Below are 14,639 nucleotides of genomic sequence, written 5' to 3'. Positions count from 1 at the left end.
GAATTACATGTCACAGGGGTAGTCCCTCGTGTAGGGAGGGATCGTTTTATGGATTTTATGCATGAATTTACTGGTTTAAATGGGTTGTGTCTCTGTAAAGGTTCATAATAATTTAGGTTCCATGGTAATAAAGATCTAGTTTTGCTTCAGATTAACCTTGGGTTTTATGCATTTAAAGAAGAAATGCATATTCACTAAATGAGCTATAGTTTCACCAGGTTCAGACAGTTACTTGCAACTTGATGCTCAGATATGCTTACCTGGTAAAAAGAAGTCACCTTGCAAAAGAATAACTGGCTTCCAGGTATTTGTCTCCTGCCTTCCAGTGTTGCTTTAGCTGCTTTTTGTCTGTTCATGTTGTTTACTATTTTACTTCAGTTTTCCCCACAAGACTCAACCAAAGTAATGGTGAGTTGTGCTGATTCACAAGTCAGAATTCTTCAAGGACTTGATGTGATAGGCAAATACAAAAGTACGTATCTTTAGCTTCCATTTTGTTATGTTTTTCTCAATGTCATCTATTAATGTTGTTTCAGACAAGTCAGAAGTTTTTGTGTGAAACCTTAGTTGCTTGTAGATTTCATATTGTGAAACCCAAATGGGTGTGCTGCCTGTAATTTTATGAAATGTGTGAAATACAAGACTGTTTTATTATCTTAGTTATCTAAACTGATTAATTTTTAATCCTGATTTTCTTAAATTTCTCCCTGCTCTTTAGGCAATACAGCAAACCAGATATCTGCATCTTTTACTTCGGATGGAAAGCACATTATCTCGGCTTGTGAGGATTCCAGTGTACATTTGTGGAATTACATTGATCAGGAACAACCTGCTACTCCTCAATCCAAAAAATCAAGGTCTTATGAGCATTTCTCTGCCAATGCATCTGTTGCTATACCTTGGTGTGGATTGAAATGTGGGAGCTTAGATAATGGATGGGGTTTTCGTGTCTCTGACAATAATTCACAGGAAGTTCTGCCTCTTTCTTCTCCAGCTCATTTTTCTCTGAGTCAAGAATATTTCTCAGAATCTTTTCCCAAGGGTTGCGCTACTTGGCCAGAGGAAAAGCTTTCTTCAAGCCCGTTATCTACATCATCAGCAATGCACAAATCCCAGTACAAGTTCCTGAAAAGTTCATGCCAGAGCGCAGACAGTTCTCACGCTTGGGGTCTAGTCATTGTGACTGCAGGGTGGGATGGAAGAATAAAATCGTTCCACAATTATGGGTTACCAGTTTCTGATTAACCTATGGTGGTGTTGCAGTGCTTCAGAGAATCAAGATTGATCCTATTTGTTGGGATTTTTAGGGCTCACTTTAATGAATTACCTGCTGCAAAATCTGATGTTGCGTAGCTGACCAATTAGTCTTGAGTTTGACATCATAAAAAGTCGCCAGCTTCCTCAACTTTTGCCGAAAATATGCAGTGTAGATGAATGTTTGAGATTTGGGGATGGGCCCTTCTTGTATCACGGGTGTACTATAAAAGAAGCACATATGACAGGTGCCAACAGTTCTTTGGTTGTGATGATTATGTAGCTTGGGAAGAGCAAGAGGCTGAGGTTAGCCTATCTAGATTCCCAGCTTAATCATACAATTTGTTGATATTTTTTGCACGAGAAATTTGTCTGCTCAGCCCAGTAAAAGATGTGCAAGTCATGTGATATGAGAGACCAATTTGAGATTCTCTCTCTTTATAATATAGTTATAGAGGTGCTTGTGGGACCTTTGTTTAACCTCCTCCTTTGGCTTGCTAAAATGGGAGGAGGGAATCCAGAGCTGGTGGTTGCAGTTTATTTGGGAGAAAAATGGTAGGGAACTCTGCCATTATAACTTGTTGGCCGATCTGAATGACTGAATTGTTTGTCTGCCATTTCATGCTTCATGGTAGGGTCGATTTCACCTGCGCTTGACGTTGGGGTTGTATTAAGCTTCATCTTCAGTTGAATGATTTATTTGATTAGCCGAGTGCTTACGTATGCTGAGTCCCTGATTTGCTTGGTAGGGTTGATGTCACCTGAGCTTGATGGTGGGGTTGTTCTCAGCTGAATGACTTGTTTGATTAGCCCAGTGCTTGTGTATATGCTGATTCCCCGATTTGCATGGTGATTGGATTTCCAGATTAAAGCTTCTAGCCTTTATTATTTCATGATGCTGGCAGGCAGTTGACTAACTTTGATCATTGCTTGAGTGGTGATCTTCCTCTCTTTTTTCTCCACTAACAGAATTTTGTAATACTGTATCTCATAATTTTATTCTAACATCACTTAGATTAGTTTTGAGGCTATTTGTCTTCAGAAAATCTAGAAGAAATGCCCTCTGAGTTTAGCATATGCAATTGTGGTTATGTAAATGAACATATTCAGAGGTTAATTTTTCTTGTAAACTGTTGGGGGAAGTGGCCTGGAAAATGAAAATTGATGAGCATTTGTGCTCGGATTGGATGCCTGATAATTGTGTCTCTATCTCAAGGACTATGGCTATCTCAGAGAGAGATTTATTACCAAATCATTTCCTATCTTTCTCTCTCTATCTGTTCTGTAACACTAACAATCTAAGATTCTGTTTTTTACCCTATCAGATGCTGATGCCACAATAAATTATTACCTGTTAGCCCATTTCAGCATTTGGCTAAAAAGCCTAAAGAACAGAGCGAATACGCGAAAATTAGGGGTTTTGTCTCATCAGAATCTGATGCTACAATAAATTATGCATCAACAAGAAAATAAAGAGGCATGGATTTAAATCTCGTTGCTCTGTTTTTGGTTAAGCTGTTATCTGTTCTGGTAGGTCAAGCTGGGGCAGGAAGGTGACGCCACTGCCAATTATTAACCCCTAAGATCTCATCCTTTTCAGACAAGAACTTCTCTTAAATCATTTCAAGGGAGTTACAGATTTATCATGGGAGGCTGGTGATGGGAATTTCAATTTCTAAACTTCGGCTTCAAGTTGATAAAATCATTATAAAAAAGAATATCGTAACTTTGTGCCTATTCTATTCTTCTTAATGTGAAACATCCAAATGGATGGGTGCCATGTAAAGGGTTAGTGACCTTGGATTCCTCTTTGCATGTATTTCTGCATTTGATTAAAAAAAAGAAAGATAAAACACCCATATATTGCACCGCATTAACAAGCTTACCGTTAATCCAACATTTTTTATGGTAGATTAGTTAGTTTTCTACCTGCTGCTGCTTATAATGTTTTTATGGTGTTATTAAATGTAGGGTTTTTTAAAATTAAATTTGGTGAAAGCCAACCCTGTATAATTTAATTAACGTAAAAAATCTATTTATAACTTAATCAATCCTATCAAAACTCTTTTAATTTTTTTTAAAACAAATTGTTAAAACAAGAATGTTTTAAACTTAACCTATTCATCTTAGACTCAAATCATGTCTCCACCGAGTTTAATAATTAAAGACCGACATGCTTCTTTACATCATAATCCAATACCTTTTGGGGTAAATAAGACAGAAACAAAGCCATTAATTTGATGTGGATTACAGAATTAAAGCACTAATGGGCCACACTATGCTCTTAATACCATGCAATTAGCACTTTATGATGATATCTGAGGTCCCTTAATTAGGAGACAAAAAATAATGACTTGGGTTTCAAGGGACAAAACCTAAGTAGCATCATATGAACTTTGAGCTTTAAACCTAATGGACATCCTTTTGATCTGGGAGATCAGTGGGGTTAATTTTTTTTTATTAACTTGAGAAAAACTTTTCTAATAGATCCAATCACAAAAACCCGACAAAGAGACATAGCATTTGTTGCCGATCCCTACTCTACGCACTACCTAGGGTTTTGCTTTCTACTTACGATTAACGAACCTGGTTACTCCACTACCTGTTAATTACACATGTTTCTGTTCTCTTTTGTACTCGTGTCGCCAACTCTTTGGCACCCAAGGGAAAAGAATCTTCTTTCTCTGCGTTTATGTTATTAAAAGCTTTCAATACATCTAATTTAACTATCAATAACATGGTAATTAAACTCATATATATATATATATATATGGTTTTTTTTTTAAATAAATAAAGTAAACAGGTTTTACATAAATCACAGGTAAATTTTGATCAATTTTCTTAATTTTTTTGCAAAATTCAGTTCATATTACATCTTAAATTATCTCATTAAAATAATTATATTAAAAAAATATCATTTTAAATTATTTTAGATCATGAGACCTGCCGTGTCCAACTATATATATATATATATAGCTTAGTTGACTAATAAAAATTAAAACATTTAGGTAAAATGTTTTGAATTGGTTTTGGATATTAAAATTAATTTTTTAATAATTAAGAATTAATAAGTTATTGATTCATGTTCTAATTGATACATTCATTAAAGATAAATTCCATAAATTTTTTTATGAGAAAGGAAAATTTAAGAATGTTGAATTCACATTACCATCATTTTAAGAAAGTCCAATGTAGATGATATAAATATAATTAAGCAATTAACAGGTTGGAATGGGCTGGACTCTCCGAAACAAACCAATTTATGGGCTCTGACAAAAATTCAAACCAGCCCAAAGACCAAGGTGTCCAATTGCTTTCTCTGGGATTTTAACAAAAGCCTGTTTTCCTCAACTGGTTGGGCCCCTCTTGTCATCATCTTTTACATCCTCGTTGGTCAAGGAACTAAATTGTTTTAAGTATAATTTCTATATAATTATTCCAAAATTTATTAGGAGGATAATGTTAGTATATTTATATATATATATATATATATATATATATATATAAAACAAGCCTTACCCAATTTGAAGAGTTGATTAAAAAATTTAAATTTTAATCAAGATTTTATCGACCAGATTTTTAATGATCCAACCGAACTCCATTAAAACATTAACAAGGAAGAAAAACAAGATATATTATTTTAATAAAATGATGGATTTAATGATTCAAGAATTGGCTTGGTAGCCTCATGATTTAGATTATTATTTTTTCGGATGAAGAGCCAAATAAGGTATGACTAGCATGCCAAGACCAGTGTTAGAGATGAGTCTATCCTGACGAGATATTTTGTTCAATGGTAGACAAGTGGACTTCGCATCAAAAGACACAACCTGTTCCTATGTGTTCTGCCACGTCAGATGCATGCATGAATGTCCATCCTCGAACCAAACCTTTCAAACGGATAACGCCCAAAATCATCAATGAGCTGACACTTGACAGACAAACAACACAAAGATAGAAACCTCTCCCTCCTGTGATTGATTAAAAATGGCAACAGCAACTTTTTCCCTCCCTCTCTCTCAAAACAAATTCCCTCTTTATCACTTCTCTTCTGCGCGCCGTCGGTTTCCCATTCCAGACCTTCACTCACCTCTCAAAATCTGCTGTTCTGGTAAGTTAGATCCTTCACATCCTCATAACAGGTTCAGAGTTTGCAAATTTGTTGATTGTCAGGGATTTTTATTTAATTGGGCGACTTAAAATGTGGTTAACATTCGCTGGTTTTGTGGCTCTTGTGAGTAGCAGGTAGTAGAGATGGTTCTAAATCAAGGGAAAGCTTGTTTCAGTTTAAGAAGGAGATTAATCATGTGGCTTGTGGCATTCTCGCTGCTTGGGCTGTGACTGCTGCTTCACCTGTAATTGCTGCTGGTCAGGTTGAAAGAACCCATTTTAGAACTTTATTTTTACAATTAAACAAAGCATCTACAAATAGAAATTGTATGTTAATTTTAGATATTTCGGACAAAACAATTCCTTTTAAGTTTTGAAGCATTGCCTAAATATGCTTGCAATTGTCAAAGCTATTCAATTATGATCTAAAGGGAACTGTGTGAAATCTTGGAGAGACTGCTGGTGGAGAAGTCGGGGTGAGGGAGCTAAGAACTGAACCTTGAAGGAGATATCTCCTTTTGATGGCATGTTGCAAAAAATCCTGGGTGTGTAGAAATAGCCTGAATATTTCTTGAATGAAAGGAATGGCCACTCTTGTTAGTTGATGTGTTTGGTAAAGCATCTTGGGTCAAAGGGTATAGGATTTATTTCTTACTTTGAGGATTTATTAAATCACAATTGTTAGAAAGGAAGTGTGTCGGCTTGAGTTGAGAAAGAATTCATGTTGTCGAAAGAGGTGAATCATTGGCAAGAAATCTTTTCACTTATATGTTATATGTTGGCAATAGAGATCTTGCTAGCTGGTGTCTTTGGTAAAGCAACTTGGGTCAAAGGGTATAGGATTTATTGCTTAATTTACTCGGAAGATTTATTAAATCACAATTGTTAGAAAGGAAGTGTGTTGGCTTGAATCGAGAAAGGATTCATGTTGTTGAAAGAGCGGGATCATTGGAAAGAAATGTTTTCAATTAATTGTTGCCAATAGAGATCTTGCTATTCTGCCTAAGAGGGTGCAGCAGTGTTGGACTCTTGCTTTGTATTATTTTTTTCCAGAAATTTATGTTTAGCCAATTGTGGTACACTTCTGGACGATTTAAAAATGGTGACTGTTGGACTTGCAGAATTGTTAGATCACCTCTTGCTATCTTGTTGAATGTGTTGAATCGTGGATGACTTTGTTTTCGTTTGAACTTATGCCTTCCGGCATTTTGATCTTTTAATTTTTTAATTGGTGTTTTACACAGAGCATGTTGTTGCCATATGAACTACAGCAATAATAGTAACAACACTAATAGAAGCTAATTTCAATGTTCTTAAATTTTACTAGACTCAATATGTTTGCCTTGCAGAGGTTACCCCCACTATCGACAGAACCCAACCGATGTGAGAAGGCATTTGTTGGGAATACGATTGGTCAAGCAAATGGTGTTTATGACAAGCCTATTGATCTTCGCTTCTGTGATTATTCAAATGACAAATCCAATCTAAAGGGGAAGTCACTTGCAGCAGCACTCATGTCAGATGCGAAGTTCGATGGTGCTGATATGACAGAAGTGGTAATGTCGAAGGCTTATGCTGTTGGAGCTAGCTTCAGAGGTAACTTTTCCATTCAGTCCTCGGTTATCCTCTCTAGATCATCTTCACATAGATTATGAGCACATTGACGCAAATTTTTCATGGTTGAAAAATGAAAATGTATCTGCACGTTTATCTACACAAATTCACATTTTTATACATGCATAAACAAAGAGAGGAAAGGGAAACAGAACTAAATGAGCAGCTCATGTAAGGCATAAGTCTTCTTTTCTTTCCTTCCCTTTCGCATTTGAAGGCGAATTTGTACATGGAAATGATGAAGCAGCCTGCAAATGGTCTCTTTCTGGTAGTGGATATTGGTGGCTTGAAAGCGATTGAAAATGACGAGTTTTTGTTTCTAACAAAAGCAGGTCTATACAGGCGCCCTAGCAAACTCTGAGAAACGTAGAAATATATGCAAATGTAAGGATCAATGATGCTAGCATGAGCAATGGCTTATTATGCCTTGAGGATTTGGCATTCATGGCAATAAACTTGACGTTCAAGCTCTCATCGAATCACTTCATTCTCTTGTCTTAACTGCATTCCTTGTTGTGATTCTCCTAATCGAAGCCAAATATCAATTAACACTTAATTTTTTCTTATGGCCTGCTGATCTCTTGGCATCAATCTATCCTTCACCAAACAACTATAATATATTTTTCTTGACTATCTGAAAACCGAAGCAGATCATTTATGCTCATCAAAAATCAAACCAAAAATATATCCCTGAAATACGTGTTGTTTCCTAGAATAGCTATATGAATTTCAGACTGATCAGAAAGCAGGAATCCTACGTAGGATTTGTAGAGTAACTATTGTTCTTTCTGTACATTCTTGAAGTGGTTCCTCTCGTTTTATTTGAAAATGTGAAAGTGTAGCGGTCAAGGAACTCATAGGATAACAATGATTCCAATTATTTGCAGGAGTAGACTTCTCAAATGCTGTTTTAGACCGAGTTAACTTCGGAAAAGCTGATCTCAAAGGAGCTGTATTTAAGAACACTGTGCTATCAGGCTCCACATTTGATGAAGCTCAACTGGAAGATGCTATTTTCGAGGATACCATTATCGGCTACATTGATCTTCAGAAGATTTGCAGAAACACATCCATTAGTCCTGATGGAAGGGCTGAACTGGGCTGCCGATGACCTCAAGTTTATCTCATGATTAATATATGTTCCTACATTTTATAAATTCAGAATTATGTTGAGCGGTTCCAAATTGATATAGAGCAAGACAATCTTCATTCTCAGTGAATCTTGAACACACACATTTTATGAAAGCTACCATACTGAGACCCCTTCGTTTTTTTCTCCCCCCCATGTCATATTCTCCTAGTCCTTTTGCTTGGTGCATTTTTTATACAACCCTCATCAACATAGCCCAAAATTACACAGAATTATTTACTCTATCAATCTCAAGTGATTCAAACAAAATTTGGAACCTCGGACCACGAGGAGGCCGAGTGATCAGAATAGTAACTGAAAGATAACTATTGCCAAGCAATCAGGCGCATCTAGTGTAGTGGTATCATAGTACCCTCCCACGGTACTGACCGGGGTTCGATTCCCCGGATGCGCAATTCCTTTGTTCTTTTCTTTTGGGGCAAAACTACGTTAAAGCCTTTCATGCTCGAATCTGAAAATTATTTTTCGCATTTAAATCTTGTTTAATGCCATGAAAAGCTGGGCTTCACAGTCAGTTGTAGAATCATTTATATCTTCTTCTTCTTTTTTACTAGAATAATAGATAGATTAATTGATAAAAAACACCATTAACAGAAGCACTTCTGAATATTAATCTCTTTCTTGAGAAGAATGATGGGAAGAACAGGGAGAGCATTATCAACATATCCTCCATCTGATTCTAAACGCCTCTCAGTGCTAGACCTCATTTCCTCGCCCAATGGAGGAATGGTAGCTGCCTCTAATGGCTCCTCTACATTGTAATCATTAGATACACCTACCCTATTTCGATCGTTTTGCGGAAACGTTTACAGTATCATTTTGGTCTATACAGGTGCGTGATTCTGCTCTCGTATCAGCATTGTGATTTTGCATGGTACGAAACTTGGAAAAATATTAATTGAAAATTGTCCCTTTCCTCCATCTAGCTAACCCCATTGCCATAGACTCTTGTCCCATCCTTTTGCATTCTCTCCGACACTGATATCTAGTTGAAAGCTCTGTCTTGTAGGTTTTGTTTTCTTTTGATGTTTTGTAAGCTTATTCTTCTCAATATTTCACTCAATGTATTAAACTTAAACATCACTCTATTCGAGTTAAATCAAGTTTAATCTCAGGTTGGATTTTAAAACATTCTTCTTCTTTTTTTTAAAAAAAAAAAGCTTAAAATAACATCATCTTATATTAACCAATTAGATTCATAATCTAAATATTAACTAGGATAACAAGTTACGTTGGGTTCAATAATTTTGTTAGTATTAACTACTTTGAGCTATCAAGCTTTCCTTAGTCGTGCATTATTTTGAATTACTTCTCATATTCATGTCACTACTTATGAGTTTAGTTTTATATATAAAAGAATCTTCAAGACCTTACCAACCATTGTTTGTTTATCTACCACGACACATATAACCCATCATCATACAACCATATAATATTGGCAATATAAATGGTTTTTGAGTTTCAAAGATGATTGAGAAATTCCAAGGTCTAGTTTCATGAATTGACGTGGCAAATGAATAGAGTATAATTGTACGTTTTTCGAGAGAACAAGCAAGGGACGCCATTTTATTACTGGTTTTAGAGGTAACAGGTTGCCTGAAACTTACTAGCATGGAAGAATCGCCTTATTGGCTCACACCTCGGAGCCCTCAAAACACTCACCTACATATTGATAGACAGGCTACGATTTTCTATGGTCAAGTAAATCATGCGAGGTGGGAGCCAGGGTGTATAAATATTATTTACCCCGTGGCCTCAAGAGTTTTTATTGGTAACTAGGGTTTGAGCTTGAGACCTGAAGAGAACAAATCCCTAGACCCCTAGCTGATTCATCGCTAGATTACTTTTTGGAGTTCATCCGTGAAAATTCCAAATTTATTATTATTATTATTATTTTGTAGCTTCATCAATTTGACATGGAACATGAGGCCTATAAGAAACTCTATTATGATAATGATATTAACTATGATAATTTGAACGACTTTTCTATGCTATTATAGAATAGTTTTTAAGAAATTGCCAACAAAACTTAGTTTATCTCCAATGATGTATAACATCTACAATATATAACTCATTTTTAATTAGGAAAAATAATGCATGAGATTTCTTTCCTTGATGTTGGAACCCTTAGAAAACTTATGTCATAATCATCTATTATCTTAACCATTATTCAAACCTTTTGTTTTTTCTTTTTATATTTTTCTCTATTCTATTTCTATATATTTATTTAAGTATTATAAAAAAATTTACCTCATAACCCCAAAAGTTTTTATTGATACTAAAGTTTGAACTTAAAACCTAGAGGGAACAAACCCGTAAACTCCTAGTTGATTCATCATTAGAGCACTCCTTGTAATTCTAGTTCAATATATGAAATCCTCAATTTCTTTTGGAAGTTTTTTTTGTAGCTTCATCAATTTGATATCAACCATAAAACCAATAAAAAACTGTATTGTGACATCGACTATTATAATTTGAATGATTTTTTCAATGTTATTATAGAATAGTTTTTGAGACATCACCAACAACACTTGATTTACTTATGATGATGTATACAATCTATAATATATAACTTGTTTTTAATAAGGAAAAGTAATGCATGAGATTTTTTTTTTTGGATGTTGGAACCCATGAGAAAACTTATGTCATGATCATCTATTATCTCATGGTGTTTTTATTTGTTGTTTTCACTTGTGTATCCCTCTATTATAAATTATGTATTTCTTAGTTATTTATTCTGTACAAAAACCATTTTCTATCCTGCTTATATATACGTGTGTCCCATTGTTTTTCTTTTCAACGTGTGTGTTCATTTTAATAATAAAAAAAAGTGATTTTTCATTTCATTTTTTATTTATAATGATGTGGAGTATTTAGATATATATCATTGTAAACTTAATTTTAAACATCTAAAGTAAACAAGTACATGTATATAAATATTTGATTTTATTAAAATATATGGTTGAGTACAATCTTTATTTAAAATATCTTTACAAAAGAATAAAACAATCTTCTAATTATTTCATTGGATTTGATATGTGGTGGATTGATTTATTTGTAAAATCAAGTATAAATTGCAGAGTGAGATTTGGTGATTTGATATCTTGAAAAGTACCTTTAATTTATCTTTAAAGTGTTGTTGAAGATCTCTTATAAGATATTTAAGCTTAATCCAATAGAGTTTTATTCTTTGTAGACTTCGAACATGGATGAAAAAGGTTTGAGAATTTTTTAGAGAGTTTTTTTTACTAGAAATGTTTGTCTTAAAGAAAATCTTATATCCCTAAGAATCTATTTTTTATGTCTAGTGTGAGACCCTCTACTCGTAAAGGTTTATGGAGGCTTTCATGTTTTTTTTTTCATGTCATATCATATTATTTTATTGATTGACTTTTATTTATGAAATCTTATATTTATTATAGGATATCTCGAATACCTCATCACATGTGTCGGTTTTTTATTGGACGGAAAATACTTAGAGCTCAATTTATTTTTCATGTCATTTATTTTAATTTCATGTTATCCTTTTATGTAAAAGTAAATTAAAAATGACACATGGCAGAATGTAATTTGTAGAATTACCTTTTTATTTTTATAGATTCCCCCTTGAGATAAGTTTATTTACACATAAAAATAAATGGGCATGTACTGAAAATACGATGAAAAGGTTTTATACTTTGAATATATATTTTTTAACTAAAATTTGATTTGATTATATTAGGTTTTCACAATAAATAGATATATTTTATTGTGAAAATAAAATATAATAGTCAAAATTAAAAATTTAGAGACCGTTTTTAAGTGAGATTTATCAAATCAAATTATAAAATCAAAGTTAAATATCCTATTTAAAGCAATTACAGATTTTAAAAACCAAATAAAATATATCTTTATATATGAATTGTAACTAACAATTTTGACTGGCCCATAAGACTTCTTTCTTTTATCGAAAGTGACTACTGTGAAATCTTGCTTTCAAGGTCTCATCGTCTTGAATCCAATGACAATTTGTTTATAATTTTAACTAATAAACGAGTCATGATGAATGAAAATTCTTGTTCTTCCTTTTCTCTTTTGTTATGGTTTACATGTCTTTATTTACAATTCCTTTCTTTCCTTTATTGTAAGAAAAGAAAAACCTTCATTACACCAGTGTAAAAGAAAATACTAAATAAGCAATAAACTGACTTGGCATTGAATTCCTTGTATAGATTAAGAATATTTTTTTTCTTTGCACAACATAAGACCTTACACAAACTTGGAATTCTTTTCTCTTTTGCTTGGCTTACACGTCTCCACTTGTTAATTTCTTTCTTTCCCTGATGAATTAAAGAGAGTGAATTAAATTTTTTTCTTCTTTGGTACTTGCATATAGTTGACCATCTCGATTCAAGATTCTATGTCACTTACTTTGATGATTCAAATTTTTCATAGTTTTTAGTGATAGTCACTCTTTTTTGGCATTTGATTAATGTGAGTTCTCACTTTTTTAGGAATTATAAACATCATTGGACTTGTAATCTTGTTTTTTATCCCATATTTCAACTATGCACTTAATATGCATTTTTTTATATGTTGACCTTTATGAATTCTTATTCTTCTAAAGGTTTTTAGCAATTGAGGAAAAATATCGTTGGACAAGCCTTCTTGTATACAAACCTGTCATTGGTTCATTCACTAAGAACTAGTCTTCCGAAAACATTAAACATTTAACTTATTCATCATTAGAGACTTCTTGTGAACTTTATGATCATGGTGGTTTACATTAGGAACTTTTACAACTCCAGTCTTCCTTTGCATATTCGACAGCTTTTCTAGTTGATCTAACGTTGATAGACTAATACAAACATACTAGTGACACTACTTGCAAGGATTACTTTTCTAGTTGATCTAATGTCGATAGACTAATAATATTTATTTTAATATTATAATTTTTTATATAAAAATAACGCATAATGAAATTTGATTTGTAATTTTTTTTTTTTGTTTCTGCAATCATCAATGATTATCACCTAAAATTCATATCTAGGTTTAGTAGGAACCAGTAATATATTGCTTAGACCTTAAGCAATGCATGGGATTTCTTTTCTTGAAGTTGAAACACATGAGAAACTTATGCCATGAGATTTCTTTTCTTTTATTTGTGAATGATACCACCATGAATTACGCATTTCTTTGCCATTTCTTCCACAAAAATGAATATTCCTTCCAGCATATAAGTAAGTGTGTCCCATTTTGTTTACCTTTTCCAATGTGTTCGTTCATGATTTTCTCCACAAAAAAAAAAAAGGTATATGGAACTGACCTGTCAACAAAAGATTTGTTTATTACCTGGCACTCCCTTTAAGCAAAAGAAAGGGCTAGAAGAGATAGATCAGTTGGAAGTTGGCACTTAGTAGCATGCAAATTAATTAATGTATACTTCCATAGATCAATCTGAGGGAATAGTTTTGCCAAATTGAAATTTTCAGAAGTCGAAATCGATCTTTAAAGTGAATCAAATACAATAATATATATATATATATATATTATTTTCTTCAATTTCCTGGACCAAATTCCACCTTGATTGACTCATAAGTCTAGTGTAGAAAATTCAGTATTACCATTCCACTTTACAAATCAAAGTTCTGTCTTCTATTCTTGATCGTGGGCTAAAGGAAATTCGAATGTTCATCAGGTCTTGTTTTCTAGCCATACCAAACAAAAGATAAAAATGAGAATCTGAGGCCATAACAGTAAACAAAGCTAGAAAGATGTATGGAAAAGAACGTTGTCCTTGTTTTAGGGGTCGGTGACCGTGACAGGCCAAGAAAGTGGCATAATTAATTCATCGAATATAAATTGCAAGCGAGCACCAAAACTTCAACCAAGACTACCGATAGATAAGCATGGTCAAGTTTTAATTATATTTATGTTTCATTTATTATTTTTTAGATTAAAAAAATAAATATTTATATTATATTTGTTGGGTTTCAGATACTCATTCAAGTATCCATTACTCAAATATTATTTATTGTTTAATATAAAATAAAAAATTAATATATCTACATCTTGAAGTTTCAGATTAAGTATAATAATATCAATATTTTGTTCATATAATTATTAAAAAAATTCACCCATTTGATTATATATGTCGAGTTCAATATTTATTAAGTATAGGCTAAATTATCATTTTCTTTTAGAGGTGATATGATCTTACACTGGAAAAAATAGGGCCACAATATAATTTTTTTACCAAATAATGTTCACACGCTACTAAAGTATTTTATCGGTGCTTTTTAATTTCTTTGTAGTGTTTATTGAATTTTTGATATTCATTCAAGTATCCATTACTCAAATATTATTTGTTGTTTAACTTAAAATAAAAGGATATTTATATATATATATATAATTAAGGTTAAAATATCGTCTACTTTTAGAGGTGATATGATCTTGCATGGAAAAGGTAGAGCAATGGTAGCTTCCAAAACTAGAACTCCTATTTAATATATACTGACAACAGTCTTTAACA

General features: G+C 33.1%; 2 protein-coding genes and 1 non-coding gene across 6 annotated transcripts in view; all 3 read left to right on the top strand.

Annotated features, from left to right (window-relative positions):
- The window catches only part of LOC105125903 (WD repeat-containing protein 44-like), a 5,336-nt gene extending 2,829 nt beyond the window's left edge, over window positions 1–2,507 (top strand). For 2 of the 3 annotated variants that reach the window (XM_011026568.1, XM_011026569.1), the window contains exons 6-8: window positions 210–304; window positions 379–472; window positions 719–2,507. In XM_011026568.1, the coding sequence (XP_011024870.1) occupies window positions 210–304; window positions 379–472; window positions 719–1,245 (716 nt within the window). In that variant the 3' untranslated portion in view covers window positions 1,246–2,507. The remainder of the gene's footprint in view (window positions 1–209; window positions 305–378; window positions 473–718) is intronic. The other variant, XM_011026570.1, reaches the window with a different exon arrangement.
- A 2,599-nt stretch (window positions 2,508–5,106) lies between these two features.
- On the top strand, window positions 5,107–8,254 carry LOC105125902 (Tetratricopeptide repeat (TPR)-like superfamily protein). 2 transcript variants are annotated; one of them, XM_011026566.1, is made up of 4 exons: window positions 5,107–5,365; window positions 5,497–5,627; window positions 6,714–6,960; window positions 7,866–8,254. In XM_011026566.1, exons 1-4 carry the CDS (start codon window positions 5,242–5,244, stop codon window positions 8,087–8,089), a joined length of 726 nt encoding a protein of 241 aa, XP_011024868.1. In that variant the 5' UTR covers window positions 5,107–5,241; the 3' UTR covers window positions 8,090–8,254. The 2 variants fall into 2 exon arrangements, with proteins under 2 accessions (XP_011024868.1, XP_011024869.1); XM_011026567.1 differs by having other exon boundaries at window positions 5,108–5,365; window positions 5,500–5,627.
- A 197-nt stretch (window positions 8,255–8,451) lies between these two features.
- TRNAG-CCC (transfer RNA glycine (anticodon CCC)) lies at window positions 8,452–8,522 on the top strand. Its single transcript has one exon. It is a non-coding gene; the product is annotated as a tRNA-Gly (tRNA).
- Window positions 8,523–14,639: the final 6,117 nt, after the last annotated feature.

This window comes from Populus euphratica, unplaced genomic scaffold, assembly GCF_000495115.2.
Source record: "Populus euphratica unplaced genomic scaffold, PopEup_1.0 scaffold44.1, whole genome shotgun sequence".
Lineage (NCBI taxonomy): Eukaryota > Viridiplantae > Streptophyta > Magnoliopsida > Malpighiales > Salicaceae > Populus > Populus euphratica.
This window is presented reverse-complemented; position numbering and strand designations above follow the sequence as displayed.